This window comes from Podarcis erhardii (assembly GCF_964252035.2).
Source record: "Podarcis erhardii genome assembly, chromosome: 9".
NCBI lineage: Eukaryota > Metazoa > Chordata > Lepidosauria > Squamata > Lacertidae > Podarcis > Podarcis erhardii.
The window spans coordinates 80,107,132-80,132,215 of NC_138512.1; the positions used below are offsets into that span (position 1 = coordinate 80,107,132).

Below are 25,084 nucleotides of genomic sequence, written 5' to 3' on the forward strand. Positions count from 1 at the left end.
GACCTCAGTGTCCGGGCAGAACGATGGATCTCTGGGTTATTTGTGGGGCCTGCCTGGTGTTTTTACATGAGTAGAATGTGTCCTTTTATTTAGAATGCATCTCTGGGTTATTTGTGAGGCACAGGAATTCGTTCATTCCCCATATATATATATAATCCGGCCCCCCACAAGGTCTGAGGGACAGTGGACCGGCCCCCTGCTGAAAAAGTTTGCTGACCCGTTAGACAAAAGGCGGGATATAACTGTTAACAACAAATAAAGACGTGATCAGGGTTTGGGTTAAATTGGGTTTTGGTGGTGCAGCCAATGCGATGGTGAAGCCCCGAGAGGGGCGGCGTTTCCCCCTGGAGGGTCTCGGGTGGGGGGATTCCCCCCCGCCACTCACTTCACCTTCTTTCCAAGCTACTAAGCCGCTGGAGATCCTCGGCTGCGGACTGAGAGGGGCGGACCGGGACCTGCTGGACAGCTCCGCTGCCAGGGCGCGGCTGGAAAAGCAATGCAGAAACAAATCATCACACACACCCTTTTCGTTTATCAAAAACATAAGAAGAGCCTGCTGGATCGGGCCCACGGCCCATCTAGTCCAGCATCCGCTTCTCACAAGGAGTGCCCAGCCAGATGCTTGGGGGGAAGAAGCCCTTTCCGTCAGCGGTGGGTCAGAAGCGCTGCTGCCTCTGACTGTGGGGTGCAGGGCAGAGCCATGGTGGCTAATAGACAGCCCTCGCTTCCACGAATTTGCCTAATTCTCTATTAATGCCTTCTAGATTCTTAAAAAGCAGAGACATCACCTTGCCAACAAAGGTCCGTATAGTTAAAGCTCTGGTTTTCCCAGTCGTGATGTATGGAAGTGAGAGCTGGACCATAAAGAAGGCTGATCGTGGAAGAATGGATGGTTTTGAATTCTGGTGCTGGAGGAGACTCTTGAGAGTCCCATGGACTGCAAGAAGATCAAACCTCTCCATTCTGAAGGAAATCAGCCCTGAGTGCTCACTGGAAGGACAGATCCTGAAGCTGAGGCTCCAAGACTTTGGCCACCTCGTGAGAAGAGAAGACTCCCTGGAAAAGACCCTGATGTTGGGAAAGATGGAGGGCACAAGGGGAAGGGGACGACAGAGGACGAGATGGATGGACAGTGTTCTCGAAGCTGCCAGCATGAGTCTGACCAAACTGCGGGAGGCGGTGGGAGACAGGAGGGCCTGGCATGCTCTGGTCCAGGGGGTCACGAAGACTCGAACACGACTCAACAGCAACAAAGATTCCTGCGGAAGGGAGTTCCGCAGTTTAACTCTGCGCTGCTTGAAGAAGGACTTCCTTTGACGCGTCCTGCATCTTCCAGCCTTCAGCGTCCCCGGATGTCCGTGAGTTCTAGCCTAGTGTTGAGAGAGAGAGAGATGGAGTGAGAGAGAGAGAGGGAGAAACTTTTCTCTTTCCACTTTTCCAAGGCCACGCATAATCTCACAAAAGTCTACCACTGCCTCCTCCTCCTCTCACTCGCCTTTTCTCTAAGCCAAACCATCCTGAAGCCTCTGCTGTGGAAACTTCTGCAACTGAGCCAGACTGTTTTTGCAAGGATTTCGGCTGAAATAACTTCTCTCTCTCTCTCTCTCTCTCTCTCTCTCTCTCTTTCTTTCTCCCCCCTTTCAACAATCCCAGCCGCCGAGGCGTCTCGCTCCGCTCCCGGAGTTGCAGCTCATCTCACACCTCAGCTCGACTGTGTGTTGCCGACGAGCCTTTCAGCTGTTTTTTCTCAGTCCTCCTCCTCCTCCTCCCCCCGCTCTCATTCTCAATTCAGTCACTTGCTATAGGTATGTTTTAATCCCCAGCATGGTAGATTTTAATTAGTCTTTGTACAGATGGCCAATTAACATTCATTACTTTTGCCTTGAGCGATTAATTATGAGTTTGGATAGAAAAAGGAGAAGAAGATGGGGGAGGCGAGATGGGCAGGTGAAATTTTCTTTTTTAAAAAAGAGAGAGGATTTAAATCCGAGATGGTGATTGGCTTAGCTCGGGATTTCTGTGGGATAGAGAGAGGGGGGGTCTCCCCGCTCTCAACCCCAAGGACTCTTATTTGGGGATGTGGGGTGGGGGCTCTTCAAGGGAAGGCCAGCCAAACTTCCTCCGCTGCTGGGAAGGGGCTCCGGGATGTGCTTGCTGCTCTCCACCACTCCATGTTTTACAAAATAATCCCATTTAAATGCTAATTGTTTCCCTGAGTCCAGAGCAGGAGGATCGCTCAGACCTGTGAGTGTGTGTGACAGACAAACAAGGTAGCTTGTCCTCTTGCCTAGAGTGAAATGTTCCTTTCCGTTCTGCTTAAGAGGACCACAGCCCTTTCGCAGTGCCCTCAGCCCTCTCCGTCCTAGGAACATCCTATTGTAAACCCAACCCACTGGTCCAGGGGGCTCCAGAGCTTCAGGCCAGGGAGTCTCTCCCAGCCGTACCAGAAGATGCTGGCGGGGACTGAACCTGGGACCTTCTGCCTGCAAGGCAGCTGCTCTGCCACTGAGCCAAGGCCCTCCCGGGTCCAACTCGGCACCAGCGCAGCTCAGAATGGGGAGGCGGGAAATCCCAACCCAGAGAAACAATAAAATGAGCCCCCTATACATATGGAACTGGGGGTGTGGGGTTTCCAGTCAAAATCACAAATACATGATTGCCAGACAGACACATGAGGGACTGGCATGCATAGAGTTCCTGAATCAATATAGAAGGAACTGCATGAGGTCACTTTCTTAATGCTTTGGTGGGAATTTCTAACAAAGGAGACTTCCTGTCTGAGCCCTCTCTCTCTCTCTCTCTCTCTCTCTCTCTCTCTCCTTTCAAGCCAGTGGTGTGAGCAGACTCAGAGCCCAGACTCCATTTCAGAAACTAATTTTGTATTTTGTATCTAAGAAGTGTTTTTACCTGCATACTACTTTGATATATCTGTTGCCTGCATTGAAATGTAAGTAAACCGTGTGTTTTTTTTTATTCCTAAAACATGTGGTTCATTCTTACCAATGAGGATAAAGAACGGAAGGTCAGCAGACCACAAATAAACTGGGATAAAAAGGTGCAATTTCCTAATTCCTAGCTTCTAGCAAGCTGCAAAAGCACAAAAGTGTTTTTATTTTGCTAAAAGGGATTCACAGCCTGTTTACTCTCAGGGGAGTGCAACAGGAGGTTTAAATTTACATTTACAGAGTCAATCCTCAATCCATCTGCATCATAAGGAGACAACGTGTGCATCCCCCGTGCATGAAAACGGCACATCTCTCACGCCACAGTGACCCAAGTTCGGAAAGCATGATGCGTTGTAGCTTCCAAACATGTGTGACTTTGGCAAAAGAGAGGTAATCCATGGGGCAGCTGACTGCCCTGGCCAGCCGCAAAACACCCCAAAGTCTACACATTCCACTGTCTGATGCGCCCAGAGGAGCAAAGGCACTCAGGTTTGTTGCTATGTCCAGGACGCGGCTGCTCCTATTTCCTCTCACCCCCACAACCTTTTATCCATCTCTGTTGATGATGCCTGCATTCTCCACTGACCAGCCTCAAAATTTCAACTTTAATTTTGTTTCTGTTGTTTTAAAGATGCTTTTATTCTTTTATCTCCTGTTGTTTGCAGCCCTGCACTCCTTTGGGAGAAAGGGTGGGATATAAAATATAACAAGGACAATTCTTGTTCAGGGGCACTTCTAGTGCTTCTGCCATGTCATCCACTGTAGTCTGGAAGCAAGGAGCTTTGTCTTCTACTACTCCATAAAACTGTGGTATATTTCATCCTTCTTATTACTAACACTGCAGCAGAAGTTTGAATTCATGGCTGCAGAATTTTGGAATTCCTCTGGAAAGGGCTTTTTGCTACAAGATAAGACAGGGTCAACCTAGCAGTTCGAAAGCACGTCAAAATGCAAGTAGATAAATAGGTACCGCTCCAGTGGGAAGGGAAACGGCGTTTCCGTGCGCTGCTCTGGTTCACCAGAAGCAGCTTAGTCCTGCTGGCCACATGACCTGGAAGCTGTACGCCGGCTCCCTCAGCCAGTAAAGCGAGATGAGCGCCGCAACCCCAGAGTTGGCCACCACTGGACCTAATGGTCAGGGGTCCCTTTACCTTTACCTAAGACAGGGTCTTCAGAAATAGCATTGATAAAGATGGTAAAGTCCGTTTGTCAGGTTTCTCCAGTGCCCCCTCCTCACCGCTGCCTTTGCTTGGGCGCCATTAGCCAGGGCGACTGGCCGCATTTGTGGCCCCCTGGACTAGAGGGAGGCCCTAGTTCCGCATCTCCTACGACTGCACTTCCTACCTATGAAGTATGATGGCAGGATATGGCCCTCGGTGAGTCTCTGCTTTTCAAATGTGCACATTTCCTGAAAGCAATATGGAGTGTCTAAATATATGGAGCAAAAATCTGTTTACCCTAATCAGGGGCTGGGAGGCTGCCATCCATATGACTGCTAAGAATTGTAAATTCAACATAAATTAACTTGTGCGTTAGAGAGAGAGGGAGAGAAAGAAGAGGGAGAATTAACAGTGACATATTTTCTTGTATTTACCACTCTGAGATGAGGACGCATGCAGGGAGCCAGCGAGGGATGGCGCTGGAGGTTATTGACATTCCCCTGGCAGCCACATGCACAGGCAGGGACGCTTATGCGCACAGCCCCACACACACCTACGTTGGGGCAGGGAGGGACTTGATTGCTGCACAGATCTCTTCTGCTGCTCAATGGCTGGGCCGCTCCAAAGTCTCCATTCTTTGATCATGGCCTGTGCATCCTGCCTCGGGCACTCCCAGTCTCAGAATAGGGGGGTTACAACTCATTCAGTCCTGAAGGATGCAGATGCAGAACAGAAGCAGCTTTTATTGGATCAACTGATTACCTTAAGATTTGCAAACATTACTGAAGGCATGGATATGAAGACCTGCCTGATCTCTGTGGTCCATCAGCAGGGAACTTCAGGGCTGGATTACTGCAATGTGCTGTATGTGGGGCAGTCCTTGAACCTGGTTCGGAAGGTGCAACTGGTGCAGAGTGAGGTGGCCAGAATGCTTTTAGGGGAACATAACTGGCAACGTTTTATTTAGCAATTATTCTTCCTCTTTCGCACTTGTGTGAGAATGCAAATATCTATTTCAGCAGAGTTAAAAATCACCATCCATGAGCAGCTTATCTCTGGAAGGTATATGAGGGCAAGGTTGCATAACCTTCTAGAGCAATTATGATACCCCAAGATGCTTTAGGCAGACTTGGATTATCTTCTCCCATTTATGTTTCCCTCTTAACAAAGAAATCACTCTCAGACTGTTAAGTAAATAGGAAAATCCAATGTTTACTCACATCACAATCTTGCCAGGATTCAACAGATACAGTGATGAAAAATCAGGCAGGCTATAATCCTTAAACAATACAAATATCCATAGTCCAGTTTAAAATGGAGATTATTCTATGGAGGAGAGCAAAGGAACACCCCACACACACACACACACAGGTAGGAAAAAGAGAGTGTAGTGACAGGAAGAAGTAGAGATTAAGTTTCTATTGTTCCTCTTCCCACAACAAAAGTTTAGAGGCTATTGCATCATAGAGTCCCCTGTTTGTGACTATCTAGCCATCATGCAACCTGTGATTTGGTGGCAGATCCTCCCACAGTTAAAACATCTGCCCAACTACTAATGAGCCACATTCAAGGTCATTGTATTCATTTACATTGCCCTCCACTCCAGAGTACCTTAAAGGTAAAGGTAAAGGGACCCCCCTGACCATTAGGTCCAGTAATGGCCGACTCTGGGGTTGTGGTGCTCATCTCTCTTTATTGGCCGAGGGAGCCAGCATACAGCTTCCGGGTCATGTGGCCAGCATGTCTAAGCCACTTCTGGCAAACCAGAGCAGCGCACAGAAACACCGTTCACCTTCCCGCCGGAGCGGTACCTATTTATCTGCTTGCACTTATATGTGCTTTCAAATTGCTAGGTTGGCAGGAGCAGGGACCGAGCAACGGGAGCTCACCCCATCGCGGGGTTCGAACTGCCGACCTTCTGATCAGTTTAACCCACAGCGCCACCCGCATCCACCCAGAGTACCTCAGGGGTCACCTAAACCCTTCTATCCCATCTCAGCTACTGAGGTCATCTGCAGGAGCATTGCTGGTGAGCTTCACCTGACAGCAACAAGAAACTGTGCCTTTAGTGCCCCCGCCCCAGTCCTGTGCAATGCTGTGCCCATAGTGATTCAGCCGGCACCTCCTGCTTCAACCTGCCACATCCATCTGAAACTCCAGCAGGTGAGGAGAGCTCTAGTGATTGCATTATCCAGAAGAACACGGGAGCGGAAGGAGGATTGCCCTGAATTTTCCACTGTTGGGAGAGGGAGGGCAAAATAATATTTTGCATTGGTCCAAAGAGTTGTTGAATTCTGCCAACTTTCAACCCTTTGGATAGTTGTCTTCAGGAGCAGCTGAAGATAACTGTCCATATAGACAGCTCCCTCATGTGGACCAGACACTTGCCAAGGCTGGCCCAGAGCGCCCTGGTGCCACATACTGTATGTTGCTGTGCGCAAGCCAATATTTCGGAGAATTCTGGAGTGCACTTCCAGGCTGGGACATCTCTCAGAATGCACCTGCCCAGGGATTGATTGAGTTCCTTGACAGTTGGGCAGCCCCTGAATCTTGCCACCACTGTGAATAACCAGCAGGATCAATAACTTATATAATTCAAGGTTTTCATTTTGGGGTGGGCTTGTTGTCGTTTTTAAATTCCATGCAATTTGGAGCGTGCAGGATGTCTTCTTTCCTGGAAAAAAGAGGTGAAGTTTCTGTGCTCGCCCCTAGTCCTAAAATCAGCCTTCAACTACCTGGTGCCTTCCAAGCAAACTGCACCTCCCACCAGCTCCAGCTATTTTATCCAGCACCCTTTCCCAGCCTCCCTTTCAGGCCTAGTGGTTAGAGTTGGGCCAGTCACGGTCTCTCAGTCTAACCTACCCCATAGGGTTGTTGTGAGGATACAATAGGGAGGGAGGGAGAGAACCTCATATGCCACCTTGAGCTCCTTGTGGGAAGTTAGCAACGGAGTTCTGTACTACTCAAGAGCTTGCTTCACTTTCAACACTGTTTGTCCAATGAAAAGTAACACCCAAACCTTTTGAGATCCTGTCTGATCACCCTCAACAGGTCCTCTGAACAGTTTACGTTCCTGCATTGCAGGGGGTTGGACTAGATGGCTTTTGAGGTCCCTTCAAACTCAACCATTCTTTGGTTCCACCTTTCTGACCAGGCAACCAGGAAAAAAGCCAATTCAGAATGAACCCCCCCCCCCCGCCTCAGAATCCAAACAGAAAAGCCACAACTGGCCATTGCCCTGACTTCCCTTGAAAGCTCACCATTTATCTCCAAAGGCCTATTTTCTACAAAACGTCTCATTTATTGGATACAACCAGTGAAGGAGACCTGCGAAAGGAAAGAGATCCACGCTGGCATGAGAGGAGGTGCCCCCAAAGTGGACAGGGGATGAAACCCCTTAAGGCGGCACAAGACGTGCCCGCCCGCCCACATTGCTGCCAGAAAAGGATAAATACGGGGGGGGGAGGGGGTCAGTCACCATTTTGGCAAGGCAGACTGTTAACTTGCTCGCGCGAAGGGATGGAAAAAGTTTCCAGGAATTGGCAGCTCCCTCCACATTCATCAAAAATGCTGCAAACTTGGCTCCTGCGCACCTCAGCAACATAATGTTAAATGGCATCAAGACAGTATATCAGCCATTTACATATGTTGCTTATAGACGCCAAACTTATTAACACAATAAAACTGCTGTGAAGATGCTTCCCTGCCTATTTCTCTCATTGTGAATGTCAGCGCTGTGAGCACCTAGCAGGCTCCAATGGAAACACGCCGGGTTTGCCTTTCTTACGGCAAGGCAGAAGATGAATCAATAGATGAATCACGCTTTTCCCCTCGGGCCATTCCCAGGAGATGCTGGAGGGGACGCGCTCCCCTCGGGGGCAGCAGGAAGGGGGCCAGGCGGGGCTCCCCGCAGAGGAGGAAGCCCCTCCCCCCACCATGGCACTTGCAGCCTGACTAGAACCAACCGGGGTGGGGGGAGAGGACGGCCCTCGGCACATACAGGCCACACCCTCTGAACAGAAGCCCCGCCCCTAATCTTAGCTGGATGAGACCAGGCTGTGGTCACTCAGTGGCAAGGAGAAGGCACTTTGCATGCGCTCAGAAACACTCTCTCCTTGGTCGTTGCTTTACATGTCCCAAGGCAGTCAGAACTGGGGGTTGTTTGGGGGGGAAGGGGGCTTTAATTTTTAGTAAAAGCTGCCTCGGATTGATCCCTGCAAATGTCCACGTGCACAGACCCGTCTCGTTCCTCCTTGGCAGGACCCTGGACTCTGCGAGAGATGTTTACTTTCCAGGAAGATGCCTTATCCCAAATTAGACCATCGGTCCATGCAACCCAGTACTGTCTACACTAACTGGCAGCTGCTCTCCGGGGTTTCAGGCACGGATTGAACCCGGAGCCAATGCAGACGCCCTAACCTTGAGCTATGGCACCCTCTTCCCCAGCCCGTGTGTGCGGTTGTTTTCCTGCTGCCGCATAGGGACTTGGGGGGCTTCCTTGGGCTGAGGTGAGACCACCTGCCCATCTGGTCCAGGTTGGTGTACTCCGACTGGCAGCGGTTCTCCGGAGTCTCAGGTAGAGAAGGGTCTCGCCCATCACATGGACCCAGATTCTTTTCCATGGGAGTCGCCTAAGATCTTCCATGGCGCCTTTACTTGGTTACTCGCCTGGAGTGGCTCCACGTGGACTCCGAAAGGCGAGAAATAATAGAGATCACGCTGGGAAGGGAGCCGCGCCTCCCCCAAAGCCAGTGGCCACCGAGACCTCGGGTCAGGTTCGGCCTGGCTTGGAAGCCCCAAAGCCTTCGCCGCCAGGCAGCACCAGGGACAGCTCCATGGGAGCCGCTTGCCGCGACACGACCCACGGGAACCAGAAGCTCGCCTGGGATGCTTTGACTTCCGGATCTCCTTCTCCAGCTCCACCGGCCCTCAAGGGAGAGGTCTCCAACTTGGAGCCTGGAACGCCCCGTCGGCTCTCTAGGTGCGCTACATCTGCGTTGGGTTCCCGGGTCATGTTGTTTAGCCTTTTAGTCGTGTCCGCCTCTTCGTGACCCCCTGGACCAGAGCACGCCAGGCCCTCCCGTCTTCCACTGCCTCCCGCAGTTTCGTCAGACTCATGCTGGTAGCTTTGAGAACACTGTCCCACCATCTCGTCCTCTGTCGTCCCCTTCTCCTTGTGGCCTCAATCGTTCCCAACATCAGGGTCTTTTCCAGGGAGTCTTCTCTTCTCATGAGGTGGCCAAAGTCTTGGAGCCTCAGTTTCAGGATCTGTCCTTCCAGTGAGCACTCAGGGCTGATTTCCTTCAGAACGGAGAGGTTGGATCTTCTTGCAGTCCATGGGACTCTCAAGAATCTCCTCCAGCACCAGAATTCAAAAGCATCCATTCTTCCGCGATCAGCCTTCTTTATGGTCCAGCTCTCACTTCGGAATCACAGCACTGTAGAGTTCCCAAGGGTCATCTGGTCCGACCCCATGTAAGGCAGGAAAAGAAAGCGTCATCCGAGCCACTCCGCCGCTCTTAGAAGGGAACCGCCAGAGGCGTAAGGAGCGCGGTCAGGGGCTGAGAGGGGGCTTCCCAGTGGCGCACCTGGCTGGCCCAGGTGAGGGCAGGACACCAAACGAGCAGCTCTGCCTTCCTTCCTCGGCTTATACTCCGCCTTTCCAAGAGGCGGCGCTTCTCCTTCTGCGCGGGGCTCTGGCAACTCCAAGGCTGAGATTTCCATGGGACTTCAGTGGGGTGAGAGGAGCTTTCTGCGGCTGCGGCGAGCGAGAGAGAAGGCGCGATGAGCAGCAGGAAGGACGGGCGGCTGTGCTGCCTGGAAAGCGCCGTCCTGCTGCGGAGAGATCCCCGACGGCCTCTGCTTTTCTTCCGAAGCGACGGAGCCGCGGCTCTCAGAGCGAGGAGGAGGCTCTTCTCGGGCTGGGGCTTCCGGCGGGTGCTGCGCTCGGATGCGGCGCTCACGTCCGTGCTGGAACCGGCCTCCTGGGATCCTTTCCTGTCTGGGAGGCGCCAGTCCGTCGGGGTTGCACTGCCCGGGGGTGCGGCCAAAACCAGTGGGTGCTTGGAAGGGCCCAGGAACAGCTCTCGACCCCGGGGGCTGAGATATCGCTCCCCGTTTTGCGTGTTTATCTCTCCCGCTTCTTATGGCCACCCTCCTGTCTTCCTTTGCGCCCCCAAAAGAGGTGATGAAGGTAGCTGCAAGCGTCATTAAAATCCCAAGCTTGGAGACATCCTGAAAATCCTTTTGTCTGAAGTCCAGGCCCCGGCCAGAGCCAGTCGCAACGACAGCAACACACGCTAGGCACACGCGGCAACACGTGTCTCCTGAAAGAACAAACGCGGGGGTGGGGTGGGGGTTCAGGGGCGCAGAAAAAAATAAGCTCTGAAGCGCAAACTTCTGCAACGCTACTTACAAAGAAGTCCTACTGAGTTTAATAACACTTACGCCCAGGTAAAGCGTTCCTAGGAGCCGGGCCTGCCTTCGCTTCCGAATACTCCGAGGCTTGGGCGCATCTCTGGAGTGGGCGGGGGAGGCAATCCTCCCTCTCTGCAATTCCCGCCGGGAAAACCTGGGGCGAAGAGCGAGGCGCCCAGTCCAAGGCGCTGCCTCTGTCACCCCCCCCCCCCGGGCGCGGAGTCGGGGCTCCTCAGGGAGACGCTGCTCCCCAGAGCAAACTGGGCTCCGGAGCCGAGACTGCTCGGTGGTCCTTCCCAGAGCGAAGAAGCCGGCAGAGGCGGAGGGCTCCGAGGGGTGCCTGCTGCAAGCGTGGGGGACAGAGAGAGAGACCCCCAGAGCAGCTCCCTGCACCAGGCGGAGGGTCTGTCTGTCTCTTTCTCTCAGTCTAGCCTACTTCACAGGTTGTTGCCAGGAGAAACGCAGCCACGCGCCAGTCCCTCATTTCATTTCCACACTTAAAAAAAAACAATGTTCGGGTGAAAATTGTTTCTACGGCTGCGGTTGCTTATTTTCCTTTCCACCCGGCAGCGGCTGGGTCGGTGGGGCTCCTTGTCGCGCTGTTCAGAGACGTTATTGCACCGTTCGCGCTGGATTCGTCTTCGCTGGACAGCCCCTCTTCTAGATCGGCTTTGAACTTGTTTGGGAGACCAGCTAAAAAAATTTCAAAACATTCTGCCACTGCGGCACCTTATTTTTTATAACTATTATTGTCGCTAATGCTGCTATTTTAAAAATCATTATCACATAATTTTGCAATTGCGCATTTACCACGGCGGTACGTTTTTTAAATAACTGTTGCTATTATTACTATTATTATTATTATTATTATTATTCCATCCTCTTCCCAATTAAGCCTCCTGCAGGTTCCCTAGAAGCCTCCCCTCAGATCATGATCCAGGAACCCCCGCCGAGACTCCCGCCACAGCTCGGTACAAAAATATCCAAGAGAATCTCTGCAGCAGGAAAACCGTTTGCTTCGAGTGACTGACAGTTTGGCAGTTTTTAAAGGAAAAGGCAGCCCCTCCTCAGGAAGAACTCACTGAGTCGCGCGTGGGTCAGCTCTGTGGGGCCAAGCCAGGGCGCCTCCTGGGCGGGGAGGGGGACCGGAGACCAGCCCCGCGCGCGGCATTTCCACGCCACCCGCAATTGCATTCTGCTCTTCTTTATCCAGACAAGCAAAAATAGAACGTTGGTTTCCCTCGGACACTAAAAAGATCGCTTAAACTGGTTTGCACATTAGATAGCAACTATAAGACGGAAAAGCACGGTTTTAAAATTAATGAAAAGCATCGCTCCCATTAATATATTTTTCGCAAAAAAGCACCCTCCCAGATCAGCAGCGTAATGGGGGCCAGTAAAAGAGGGGTGCCTCCTCAAACGCCGGGTGTTTTCAGCACACCGAGAGCGGTATGTGTCAGGCAAGAGTGACGGGCAGTGCAATCTTTAAGTCCCATTGAATTCACAAGACCTGTTGAATTTAAGCCTTATAATATAGGTATTTCCTGAGTGCTGTAGTAGGAGATGAAAAGCACGCCTCTTATACTAAATAAAATAATGGTTTGGAGTATTCGGGATCCCCTTGTCCGCAGAACACATCTCCGGGCGAAAAAGGGGTCCTCTCCCGCGGGTTCAGCGCCCCAAATTCCCAGGGTGGATCTTGGCCCCCGAAGCAGTAGCTGGTGCCCGATCATGGCAAAAGCTGCAGAGAAGTCCAGGACTCCGTCCCAGGGCATCGGGGGTCCCCCCCCCCACAGGCGCCGCAGAAGAAGGCCGAGCGTCCGCCTGGAGCGTGGAACCAGAAGCCAGGCGGAGCGGGACCCGGAGACCCCCCCCCCCATCCCTCCCCAAAAACCTCTCCCACCAGCCCGGTCGCCTTTTCTTCGGGATGGAATAGGAAAAAATAGAGGCTAGTGGCCTTTATTTTGCAAACAGATTATTCAGATACTGTACCCCAAATGCGTCGATGGCAAGAGGATTTTTTAAAAATGTGTTGCCGTATTTTTCTCGGAAAGAATAAATCCGAATTAAATAATGGCGTAGGGTGGGGTGGGGTGGGGGGAATAAGGCTGGTATTCTGCGGGAGTTGTGAGGAAGTCCAAAGAAGTTAAGAAGACTGTGTTAAAAGATATGTTATATTGTATTGTTTATCGGAATTGCAACTAAATTAAAAAATTGCTAATAAATATATTATTAAAAAAAAGGCTGGTATTCTGACCACAAAAACGTCCTGGGGAGGCTGCCACAAGGACGCCGTGTGCGTAAAGGACACCAGTCCCCGTCTGGAAGGGTCGCTCCTGCTGAACACTCGCCTCTTTCGCCCCCCTTGGTTAAAATAAAATTATTATTATTATTATTATTATTATTATTATTATTATTATTATTATTATTATTATTATTTCTCTTGTCGCCTGTGCTTCCCCGCGGATTCCTGATTTCTCCTTCTCTCTCCAGATAAATTCAATTCCCCTTTGAATGTTAAAAGGACCGTTTGCATCCGACCAAGCGCGGACCGCAAAGTCGTCGGGCAGGCGGTGCCCTGTCAGACCCGAAGCGCAGGAGCGGCTCCCTCGAGTTGGGCGTCGCTTCCAGCCCCCAGATCCGTGAACTCCTTTGCGGGGGTTCCCCTTCCAGAAGGAGCCGCCCTGAAAACGTCCTTCCTCGGACTCACCGGGTTTAGACTTCGGGCCTCCCTCTTCGGATGTCCCGGGTCCCGGCTGGAGATTTCCACTCCAACGCCGCCGCCCTTCAGGTGCCATCAAGCAGAGAGTCCGGGGCGGAGGGCTTCAAACTGCTCTTCCTCTCCTCTGTCCGCAGCAAGAGGCACTTCCTCTCCCTGCCAGAGAAAACCGGAGAAGCGAAACCGAGGAAGAGATTTCCGCCTCTTGTCTCCCGGGGCTGCTTCAGCCGCGCCAAGCGCCGAGGAAACCGGCTGCGGGCGAAGCCTGCCCGGCCAGCCCCCTGCCCGCCACCTCGAGGCGGCTCCTTGGCAGTCCTGCAAAGCGAAAGAGACTGGGAAGAACAGAAACGCGAATGGGCAGGATCCGGATGGAGGGGAGAAGTCCCGCTTGGGGAAATAGCAGCTCCTTTAGATCACCTTGTTCATGGGCGCGGGGGGGGGGGGTCCCGCTCCCACAATCCCAAGAGAGGAGCCGAAGGCCTGGATCCCTTCAAGCGACCGAGGCCTGACACAGAGAGAGGCTGGCTTCCCCGTGGGGCGCTTCCCTGCCTTTCCCTCTCCCCCTTCGCCCAGCACATCGCGACGTTTCCCAAGTCAGACCCTCCCGGCCGCTTCGCTCCTGCTGCCCCTAACACCCCCCCCCCGCCCCATATAGCCAAGCTTTTTACTATCCTTCGGGGGGGGGGCAGAGATAGTGTCCCTTCCTATTCACCGTAAATGCTGCCGCTTTGGTTTCCTTTCTCTTCAGGCGCGAGTCGAGAAGCACCGGACGGCGCCAGGAAGGCCCGGAGCCGGGAAAGAAATCCCTGTTGCGGAAAGAGCATTTCGAGTGTGCAGAAGTGCCAGCCTGGGACCCCGCAAAAACATATTCCTCGGGGTGAAGGAGAGACCCACTCACACGCGCAAAGTGTCCCTTCCCGGCCCCCTTCGCCTTTGTTCCCGCTGGGCCCTCGCCTTCCCGCCCGGCGCGGATCTTGCCTCGGTCGCCCGAGACCAGCTTTCGGCTAACGGCTGGCGCGGCTCTCCCGGCTCCGCTCTCCGCCTCGGCACTGCTTCCGCGGGCGCCGGGCGCCTCTCAATTCTGTCTAATAGTCCCCCCCCCCCTCCGCGGCATCCCTTCGCAAAGGTTCCTTCTTTCTCTCCCCCTTCAGAACCCAAAATGTGGGCTCGAGGAACGAAGCTGCTCCACGATGTTCAAGGCTGTCCAAAAGCGCAAGAGCCCGGAGCTGCCGGTGTCTCTCTTCCCGGTACCCCCCTTCCAGAAAAGCACCTGCGGGTCCCTAAAGGGACAGCTCAGCCCAGGGGGACCCCGAGGGGGCGGGCCGGCCTCACCAATCTCGCGGCAGCCTCGGGATTCCGAGCAAAATGGTGTGGGGGGGGGGCGCACTCAAGAAGGGTCCCCACGCAGAGAAGGGGATTCCATCGGGGATTCCATCCAGCTCGGGGCGCGTCTGCTCCAGGACCAAAGGAGAGGCGTCGGGGACCGGGAAAGGAAGAACGGCAGAGCCGCCTCGTAGGAGGGCCGCGGAAGGAACGCGCGTCTTCCGCGGGCCGCTGAGGCCCTTTGAGGGAAAGAAAGGGCCGTTCTCGGCATCAGAAAGGCAGGCAGCAGGTTGGTTCGCCGAGAACCCTAAAAAAAGCCACGACTGTCCGCGTAAGTCTGCGTAGGGACCCCCACGGCTTTCCCCGCGCCCCTTCCAGCTTGGAGAGGAAACCATCCGCGTCGCCCTCCGGGGAAGCTTCGCCCCCCCCCCCCCGCAGATCCCGGGGAACTTTCCCCGAAGCCTCGCAGCCGGAGAGAGGGGCACCAGGGAGGCCCCGAAGGGGGACTGAGCAGCCTGAGCAGGGAAGGGGCTCCACACGAGACTAAGGCCCATGCCACCCCCAGCAAAAAATTAAGCCCCAAGCCCACCTGCTTCCTGCCCAACGGGCTTAAGGAAGGGAGAATCCGCGGTGCCAACGTCGTCGAGAGAAGGAGCAGGCCCGCGTTTTCAAGCCCCATTTCGGCTCCCCCCTCCCTTCCTCTGGCGAGGGGGCACCGCCTACCTGCCGCCAGTTCCACGTCGAGAAAGGTTCCTTCCAGGTGCCGATCGGACGGAGGCGGGAAGACGGCGAAAGAGCTCCAGAGGCTTTCTTTCTGTCCCCCTTCTTCTTGCGAGGGGGCTGAGGCAGCGGGGAGGGGGAGCTGAGGGCGGGTCCAGAGCGGCGGCGGCGCAGCCTCCCCGGCGCTCCATTCCGCCTTTTGGCGGCGACCCCGCTCCCTCCTCCCCTTCGCCCTCCCCTTCCCACGTGCCCTCCCCAACCCCGGGGCAGGTGAGGCTGGCCAATCAGAGGGGGCGGCCCGGCAGGTACTCGGCTTATCTGGACGGCTCGCCCAGGAGCGCGCCCACTGCGCACCGGGTGGATGGGGCGGGCGGAGGGAGCGGCGGGGGTGAGTGCGCGTCGTGGGGACGGGCGCGAGTGTCCGTGCCGCCGCTGCCTCCTCCTTCTCCCCGGAGCCGCCCCGTCTGGCCCAGCCCGCCTGGCTCTCGCTGGCAGCCGGGGCGTCGGGAGGCTCCCCCGCCGGCTGCTGCTGCTGCCGCCGTCGCCACCGCCGCCGCTGGATCCGCCCGTCCGCCCGGCGCGACCGTCGTGGCGCCCTCCTGCACCCGCGCCCGAGGCGCCCCGTGCACACGCGCGCTCGCGCTCGCCCCGTCGGGCGCCATGTTCCAGCCGGGGGCGACGGCGGCCAAGCGCTGCTTCACCATCGAGTCCCTGGTGGGCAAGGACAGCCACCCGCTGGGCGAAGAGCCCCTCCGGCCGCCCGCCGCCGCTTCTCTCGGCTACCCGGCCAGCGCCGCCGTCGAGGCCTTCGCGCACGGCTTCCAGGGCTCGGCAGCCGCCGCCGGGCGCTCTCTCTACAGCAGCCCGGAGCTGCTCTTCCCCGAGGCCGTGAGCCACCCGCCCGCCCTGGCTGTCCACCCGCCCCAGCTGGCAGCCTCGCACCTCCCGCCCTCGCCGCACCCCTTCTTCGGCGCCCAGCCCCGCGACCCGCTCAACTTCTACCCGTGGGTGCTGCGCAACCGCTTCTTCGGGCATCGCTTCCAAGGTAAGGGCAGGTGGGACTGGGAGGGAGGCGGAGGAGGAAGAAAGGGGGGGGGGGCGCCGAAAGAGAGGCCTAGGTCTGGGGGAGGCTGGTTCGGGCGTGTTGGGCGCTGGGCCCACCGACTCTGGCCCAACGGCGTCTCCAGGTATGGCTGGGAGAATCCCAAACCCGAGTTTGAAACGCTGGGGAGCCGCTGCTGCCAGCCCGTGTAGACGTCCCTGAGCCAAACTGGCCAATGGGTTTGACTCCGGATCGGTCAGCTAAGCAGGTGCTCCTGCTCCCATAGGTCCTCGGCCGTGCTGGCGAGGATTCTTCCACGACTAAGCCCCCTTCTCCGAGGCACGGGCCGGTTTCCAGGGTCAGCAGTGTCCTCAAGTCGAGCTCTCCGGACAAGGATGGCCGCTGCTTAATGGGAAGGCAAGACTGACCGGGGGGGGGGAGAGCAGAAGGGCCTCACTGTGGGGCACAGCAGCACGCAAGGGGGCTGAGACCAGCCAGGGCCCTTGTGGTCCAGAGGCCAGCCCGAGCGCTTCCAGGCAAGGCCGGCGTTCCCGCGGACGCTGCTGCTGCTGCTGCCGGCGGCCGTTTACCCAGAAAGTCCCCGGCTTTCTTCCCGTGGGCTCGCCCTTCTTCCGCAGCCGCCTCGGGCTTCCCTCGAGGGGCCTCTCGGCTGCCAGTCCAGCCTGGAAGGGTCCTCCGTCGGACGTGGCCCTGAACCTGCCGCCTCTGTCCGGCGAGGCGGCGTGGAAGTTCCAGAGAAGCTTCGAAGCTCAGGGTCTTTCGCGTCTTGGTTTTAAGAAGAAAACGAAAAGTAAATTGAACCCCCGGTCATTCATCCCGCCCCCCCCCCGACGGGGCGCGGGGTCGGCGGCGCTTCCTCCGCGGCTGAGCCCCGTTCTCTGCCTCGGGCGCGGCTGGAATCTGCTCCGCGTCTCCCCGCTTCTTTCTAGGGGGGCAGAGGCAATACGAACGGGGGGGGAGAGTGGGAGCTGCCGCCCCTGCCCCCCACCACTGCGCCCTTTGCCTGGATGGGCCAGTTCTCAGTCCTTCAAATATTCCGTCAAACACAATTACGGTAAATGCAAGGAAACGGCCAAAGGTGTCGGAACGGGGTCTGTATGAGTTGCGTGAGGTTGGGGTGGCGTGGGGGGGGGCCTATTCCACGTACTTTCTCTCGGAAATAAATTGCTCTGAAAATCGCACTTTCCCCTCCTTTCTCCAGGGAGTTCTGGATCTGGCTGTAAATCAATTATAAAGACGCCGAAATAATTTCTTGACCCGCCCTGAGAATGGCAGAATTCTCAATTATATTGTTTCGCTATAATACGATTATATTTTCTTCTTTCCTGGGTTGGGGGAACTCTTCTTCCAGGTAAGTGAGGGGAACGAGACCCTTTAATCTTGCGGACTGTCTGGGGGACCCACCCACCTCCCCGGGCCACGACCCGGCCTGATTTTCCCGCTCCCAGGGCTGGAGGAACCTAATCGCGGCGACAGGAGCCCCTTTCTGGGGGCGAGAGACCCTCTCATGGGGGGAGAGGTGGCTGGGTGTGCGAGGGGGAAATTATACCTGGTTAAGGTGGAAAGAATAACAAAGGGGAAACAATCCGTTTGCCCCGGAACTTTTTCTGAAACCCACAAGCCAGTTGGGAATTTTCTTGGCGGTCCCAGTTGAAACCTGGAGCCCCGCCGTCGCCAGTTCGAAATTTGACGAAGGCGAAATGTTCGGCACCGAAATCTCCGCCTTCGGCGCAACTTAATTGCGAGATGTTTTGTATTTCGGCCGACAACCGCGATCCTGAAATCAAGGGGCGCTGATTTTTGAGTCGCGGGGCGATAAATTAAGTCCTTTTAAGCTTATCTCGTTTTAAACAGGCGCTGAAATCTCCTAAAGAAACAGACGAGATTCGAAAGTGCAGAATTGCGACGGGATTGTGTCCCCCGTTTTTATTTTTATTTTTTGTGGGGGGAAGGAGGAGGTGGAAAGAGAAAGAAATAATCGGAAACGAAGGATCCGCCTAAAGGCGAGCAGCGCGGGACTTTTCTGCCAGGGAAATGCCCTTTCACGAAAGCCGCCGGTTCCACCTCAGGTTCCCCGCAAAGAGGGGGGAGCCGTAGGTTTATTTTGTATCCTTTAAATATCGAGGCAGGAAAACGTGGGACCTCCGCGTCGTGACTCCGGAGTCATCCCGTCCCCGCAGAAAAAAACGATTCTGCCAATCCTTGTTTCTAATAAAGAAAGCAACGAAGCTTGATTGCGGAGCCTCGCGGAAAGGGGCGCCCGACCCAAATCTTGCGCGGAACGCGGAAAGGAGAAGATGGTAGCGCTGGCCTCTCTGGGACCGGAATGGGAGGGGGGTCGATCTGGCCCCAAATCTGGGCAGGTTTCGCGGGACACAGACAAGCCCCAACGCAGAAGGGCAGGGCTCAGCATTCTTGTGCAGCCAAGGAGGAGGTGGGCTGCAAAAGGGTGCTCGTCCCTCCCGGCCGCCCCTCCAAGGCCGGAGCAGCGGACCAGGCGCTGCGCAGCTTCTGCCTCGACGGCGCGTCTGGACGGGTTTCTGGTGCCGTGAGTCGCCCCTCCCCGCCCAAGGCCCTTCCTTCGACGGAGAGCGCGAGGCTTTGGCTCTGGCCCGCCCGGGACGGGGAGAGCAGCCCGTGCCCGCCCCCCGACGGGTCCGTCCTCAGGCCGACTCTCATTACCATCTTGGAAATGCAAATCCAGCCCGCGTCTCGCTCCCATCCCCGGCCGGCGCGTGAAAGGAGAGCGGCCCATCAAAGGGTCTTTGTTCCGCGCCCAGGAGGGGATTAAGCCCCCGCGGCGCCCCCTCGCACGCCAGCCAGGGAACGAGGCTGCAGCGGGGCCAACGGCTTTCCCTAGACGCGCTCCTCTGCCTCGGAGGGCGCAAATCCATCAGGATCGCGGCTGGAAGGAGCGCCGCCGCCGCGGCGGGGTCGCGTTCTCTCGCCAGCCCCGCAAAAGCACTGCTCGGTTCGCGAAGTTGCCGCCGGCCAGACACGCTTCTGGTCCCGGAGCGAATTTGGCCGATGGGGATCCGCGCGGGGCCTCCGGTCCCTTGGAAGCCCGGAGCCACTGGCCGGCCAGGCCTCCAGCAGACATGGACGGGGCTCTGAGCTCCCTGGAAGCCGTAGCGGCTCCAGGAGGCTGAGGTCTGATGGGTCCGTCCTGCTCCTATTCGGACCGGGTAGACCTGGGGAACAGAGGGCACCGAAAGTGCTTCGGTCATCGGCCAGAAGGAGAGAGAGAGCCGCCTTCGCGAAGCAGCCCCGCGGCGCTGGACCAACATTTCAGTGTGTTTGATTCATAAAATTTACACGCTGCTTGACACGGAGAAAACCCTCGAAGCGGTTTACAAAGAGAATACAACAATGAAATTATCAGTAGAAACAACTCTTTAAAAGATAAAATCAGCAGTAGACTAAAAGCAGATTAAACCAGGCATCCACATTCATCTGCAGGGAACCTGCTTCTTCCTGTGTGTCTCTGCCCCCCCCCCCGCGCCCGCCCTTCTTCCTGGGGTTTCTAAGCACCTGTTGAGCCTTATAAAACCCAGGAAGGTCTTACCGGTGAGTTTTTTCCCCTTGAGAAAGCCTTATGGGAATCTTAAAACGTGGGGGGGGGGCAGGGGGCGTTGGCTTCCCCCCTCCATTCCTCTCAGCCTGGCAGGTGTGCTCTTCCTCCTCTACCCCCACCCCCCACTCCTGGTCCCAAAATCAAGACCCCACGTTGCAGGTCTGAGGACCCCAGATGTTTCAGCACATGCTGGCAAAGGGACTCTGGCCCTGGGAGGAGGTCCCCCCCTCACTGGGCAGCCCTTAGCCCCCCCAACTGCCCCCCTTGCTCTCTGCCTTCATCCAAGTTGCCCTTGCAGCAAATGCTGGCTTTTCCTTCGCGAGCAGCCAGTCGCCAGTGATTAAATTGATCGTTATGCTGTTGGCTTTCCCCCCCTGCTATCGAGTATGGCTCTTGGGTTTCTCTCTTTAAAATTCCAGAAAGACCTGTGTACGACATATTGGCCTTCATCACCATTGTTATTTTTTTATGCTTTCTGGGCAGAGGCACCGCCCCCCCTTCTGTCGTGCGTTGTTGTTGTGTTGCAAATTATCATCATCCCTGTTAACTAACTATCCTGCAGAAATTAAGCCCGTTTTAGTCTCCTTGCTTTTATTAACTTGGGAGTTAAGTGGACGCTTTAACTGTCATCTGTGGCTTAGCTTTGGCATGGGATCGATGCGCAAGGCAATGGATGTGAAATGATGATGGAGCTGGTGGTTTGTCTTTCACTTCATTGATCAGAACAAAACTTTCCTCCTGAAACAGGCCTGGAGTCTCTCTTGCCAGGGCTGGTGCAATCTACACTCTTGTTTTCTGTGGCCATGAAAGCGAGGCTTCCCTGCAAGAGACAAGGCATCAGTGGCTGGCAAAGCAGTGGGCATTGCCAGGCTGACTTCACCATCCTGCCACCGTTTCCTAAAAGTGGCCTTTCCCCAAGCGAATCCCACCTAGTGTCCTCGGGTCTTTCGGGGTGTGTGTGTGTGTGTGTGTGTCTTGGACTGACCACCACAACCACCTTCGCTGTCAGAAGTGCAGCAGGTGCCTGTAAGATCTTCAACTTTTTCTGCGGTATCACACCAGGGTTGTGGGTTCCTTGTCTACAAGGCTTTGCCTGGTATTTAGGAAAGCCAGATGAGATTCTTTTATTTCAGGGAGATTTTAAGATGCATTTTTTTATGTTGCAAACTGCCCAGTGGATATTTGAATGAAGGGTGGTATAGAAATTTAATTCTTGCTGCTATTACTATTACTATTACTATTACCATTACTATTACCAATTATTAATACTATTAAACTGAATAAATCAAGCCTGAGTTCGTGCCATGTGAAATGTTGGGTTTTATAATTGAATTAATGGTGTTTTCTTCCTGTTTTTATTTTCTTTTTCACTGCGTGCTATTCAGAGACTTAGAGTGAGAGGTTTTGAATTTAATATGTGAATAAGAATAAATGAATCCATGGAAGGGACTTTTTGGGGATAGAAAATCCAGACTTGGAAATCTGAAAATGAAGTGCTTTAGCTAGTATGCCGCTCATCAGGTTTAAGCTTGGGGGGGGGGGAATAGCAAGAATTATGGTAACCTGGTTTATTTATTTTTATTTATGTGTTAAATCCGTATACCGCCTTTCATCCGTAGATCTCAGGGTGGTTCACAACATAAAATCACGATAGATTGTCATCATTACACTGCGCTCTGTTGATGAGATGATCTCTTAATCTCTAGGGTGCACTGGGGGGCAGGACACCCATTAAAACAATACTTGGCAGACTCTAGGGTGAATTCCCCCTCTGCCAACCCCACCAAGCTGAACAGGGAGTGCTGCAAAGAGGAGAGGGGTCTTTCTCTTCTCTCGCCATCCCCGGGGCCTGTAGAGGAAAGCTTCCCAGTGGACAAACTCTAATTGAGCAGCGCTTGAACTGCTTATTCAGCCAAGATGTTCTAGCACTAAGCCTATTTTAAGTTGCTCCCAAAACAAATGCACTTTCAGAAGAAAAACTTGAGTCCTTCCCCCTCCCAGCTCAGCCCAGCCCAGTGTATTCCCAGACAAACAGCAACCATCATTTCTCAAAACATGTTTTTTCTCCCCTTTAAATTAACCACTTGGGATGGTGGTCCCTGTTTGCACAAAAGGAGCCTGGATCTCAGTGTCTGCAAAGTGTCCTTCAGAAAGGAAGGCTTCTAGGTTTGTTTGTCTGCTGTGAGGACATTTGAGGGTTCCCTGGGCGAAAGCGGCAGAGCCCTCCTTTTAGTTTCCTAAAGCAAAGCATTTTCTCCCCAATGAATTCACTCAAATTCCTGATGGGAAGTTTGGCTGGAATTCTAGTATATGGTGCTAGAGCATAATTTGGAATTTATTGTTCTGGAGTGCATCAGGTCATTTCTCTATTATTCATTTAGTATTTAATTTCCCCCCTCTTTATTAATAAAACTGATCAACCCATTTTCTAAAGAAAGCAAAGAGGTTTATGAAGTGTAAAAATGGCCGGCAGCGTTGCGAAGAGCCCGTCCTGAGCAGCCACAGATTTTCCGTGCTTAATGGAATTTTTGTGGCACCCAGACAATTTCAGGGAATAGGGAGCCACTCTGGGCAGAAGGAGCCCCCAAAGGAAGGCAGGGGCTTCTCTCTCCCTTTTATTTCTGGAGATTAATGGCATGAGATTTTATTTTGAACGGAGACACAGAAAGGCCCCTGGGTCACATAGAAACACAGTAGTTGCCTGTTTGTGGGTTATTATTATCATTAATATTTATTAATCACACACGCTTCACCCCAAGGTCCCAGGGCAGGTCACAACATTAAAACACAACAATAAAAAGATATTTAAAACAAAAGGGCAGGCTCCAGCCAAAGCTGAATATGTTCAGACCCTATTAATTTATGCTGGATAAATAATAGTGATCAGTTTACAAATAATGAAAGTAAAAACAACTAAATGTGTGTATTTCATAGGGATTAACACTATTGAAATTAATAAAAACTGAAATCTAAATTTTAATTTTTTAAAAAAAAATGTATACACCAAGGGCAGGGAAATGCCACCTCTCTCTCCCAAGCTACTCTGAGCAAGTAGACAAAGCAGGCAAGCGAAAGTCTTTGGCTTGAGAGAGCCCTGTGACGACTCTCGTGGCATATAGATCTCTTAGCTGGGAAGAATGATTCAGCGCCTCATTCTTCCACATGCAACTTGCAGGGGGGGGGGCACATGAACCGCTCACCTAAACCTGAACCAACAAATAATAGTCTTTAGATCCAGGTTGTTCCTTTCAAGCAGAGCAGAATCAACCCTGTGGATATTTGCTCTCTCTTTTGTCCTCTATTTTACCTTAGGTACGGGAGGGTATTTTCCAGCTTTTACGTCAACCGCTTTAAAAGGTAATTTGTAACTGGGACTCTGCAACTGAGCCTTACTTTTGTATGTGTGCATTTTTGAAGGGTGCGTGCGACGAGGTTATATTTCATGCCTGCACACAAATGGGCCCCCAGTAGCCCTCCCAGCCACCGGGCTGCGCATTTGGGCTCCCTGGTTTCCCCACTGGCTGAAGACCTGGGCGTTTTAGACTACAGGTGATTTTTGGAACTGGGTCCTGTCCTGCCTTTTTTGTTTTCTCTTATATTTTGTTTTCTTGTCTTTTCTTCTGCTTATTTGATCATTAGTAGCATGAATTATTTTTGTTACATGAATTAATTTTATTTACACTTTTGTACCTTGCTCTGGAATCTGTTGACCAAGGGCAATCAACAAACATTTGAAATGAATAATAAACATTTAACCAGATCTGGGCTTGCAATAGCTTTCTTTCCACTCCAATTGCAAAGAAGCCCATCTCTGAATGCTGACTTAGGGGAGAGCACCTTCTCAGGTTCTGGTGAGCTAATTGCTTTGTTCAAAAAGTAGGCCAAAGGCAGGTCTCTGTGTCCACCCCCATTGACCCTCAAAGTGAGGATGACCCAAGCTGTTTTGTCTCTCCTAAAAGGTTTCTGTTGCAGAACTCCCTGCAGAGGCTATGCGGGTGCAACTCTAAGACCACAGCCTGCCTCATTCAAGCCCCACTCACAGAACAATTGCTGCTGCGATTGAGTTAGAGCAGCTTCCTTTCTGGAAATAAAACAAGGAGGAAATTGGAGTTGATGAGGCCGCAAAGGCAGCTCACGCAGGCCTGGTCCCGCCAAGCAGTGCTCTCTCCAATTTCTTCCGCTCGAGGACTACACATGCCAGTGCTTATACTTGGGGCAGGAGTGGAAGTGTCTGGGATCGGGTGTCCTGGCCCATCCGGTGACCTCTCATCCACTTGGCCTTCCTCGTTCGTTCTTTGCATCTGTTGGTGGTTTGGCTCCTTGCACAGCTGAGCTCTTGCTGGGTGGAGGCAGGAGGTGGGAGATGGCTTTTGACACTGTGGAGTGGACCCTAATACCTAGCCTTCTCTCCTCAGGCGGCGAAGTGTCCCAGGAGAGCCTGCTCTTACACGGCCCCTTTGCCAGGAAGCCCAAGAGGATCCGCACGGCCTTCTCGCCCTCACAGCTCCTGCGACTGGAGCGGGCCTTTGAGAAGAACCACTATGTGGTGGGGGCAGAACGCAAGCAGCTGGCCAGCAGCCTCAGCCTCTCAGAGACCCAGGTGAGTGCCAGGCATCCCACATAGCCTCCTGGGGAAGAAGAGGCTTTCTGCAAGGATGGGGCCTGTGCCCCCCTCTCTCTAAAATTGCTTGGGATTTCATCAGTATTTTAAAAACCTCCCCGTGGCTTAAGGAATGAAAATCTACAATATGGTTGACTAGTATTTTTTGTTTAAAACTTTTTCTTTGCAATAATATTTGGGGGTCCCATTTTCTACATTGCTTCTCTCACATATTAGAGGGCCAGTCCTGCCCCAAGGCTCCCTTGCAGAACTTGGCTCTCCTCCTAATGTCTTCAGACAATGAAGTCTCGGAGGCCAGGAGTTAAAATGCTGCTGGTTTTAGGAAGCAAAGGGTTCTAAGTAACCACCTGCTTGCAACATTTTGCCTCCCTCAAACAGCTGTTCCCATCAGGATGGCAGTGCCGTGATTCCCATTATCGTAGAAATGTTGGGTGCAACGGGATATATATGTGTGTGTGTGTGTGTGTGTGTGTGTGTGTGTGTGTGTATATGTATTTCTTTCTTTCATAACACTTATGCACTGCTTGATTGTTTAAAAAAAA

At 53.6% G+C, this 25,084-nt stretch overlaps 1 protein-coding gene and 1 long non-coding RNA gene across 6 annotated transcripts in view; one reads left to right on the top strand and one right to left on the bottom strand.

Moving 5' to 3' along the window:
* On the bottom strand, window positions 1-15,817 carry LOC309350425. Of its 4 annotated transcripts, none has more exons than XR_014160352.1 (4): window positions 15,288-15,817; window positions 13,233-13,556; window positions 4,540-4,814; window positions 1-1,370 (listed from the first exon to the last, which is right to left on the bottom strand). It is a non-coding gene; the product is annotated as an uncharacterized lncRNA (long non-coding RNA). The 4 variants fall into 4 exon arrangements; XR_014160353.1 differs by having other exon boundaries at window positions 13,233-13,573; XR_014160350.1 differs by lacking the exon at window positions 13,233-13,556 and having other exon boundaries at window positions 4,659-4,814.
* Window positions 14,576-25,084, top strand: part of LOC309350346 (homeobox protein EMX1-like) — an 18,914-nt gene continuing 8,405 nt past the window's right edge. Inside the window, exons 1-2 of one of the 2 annotated variants that reach the window (XM_081877367.1) lie at window positions 14,576-14,853; window positions 24,337-24,521. In XM_081877367.1, coding sequence (XP_081733493.1) covers window positions 14,607-14,853; window positions 24,337-24,521 — 432 coding nt within the window. In that variant the 5' untranslated portion in view covers window positions 14,576-14,606. Of the gene's footprint in view, window positions 14,854-15,851; window positions 16,330-24,336; window positions 24,522-25,084 lie in introns of those variants that run through there. The other variant, XM_081877366.1, reaches the window with a different exon arrangement.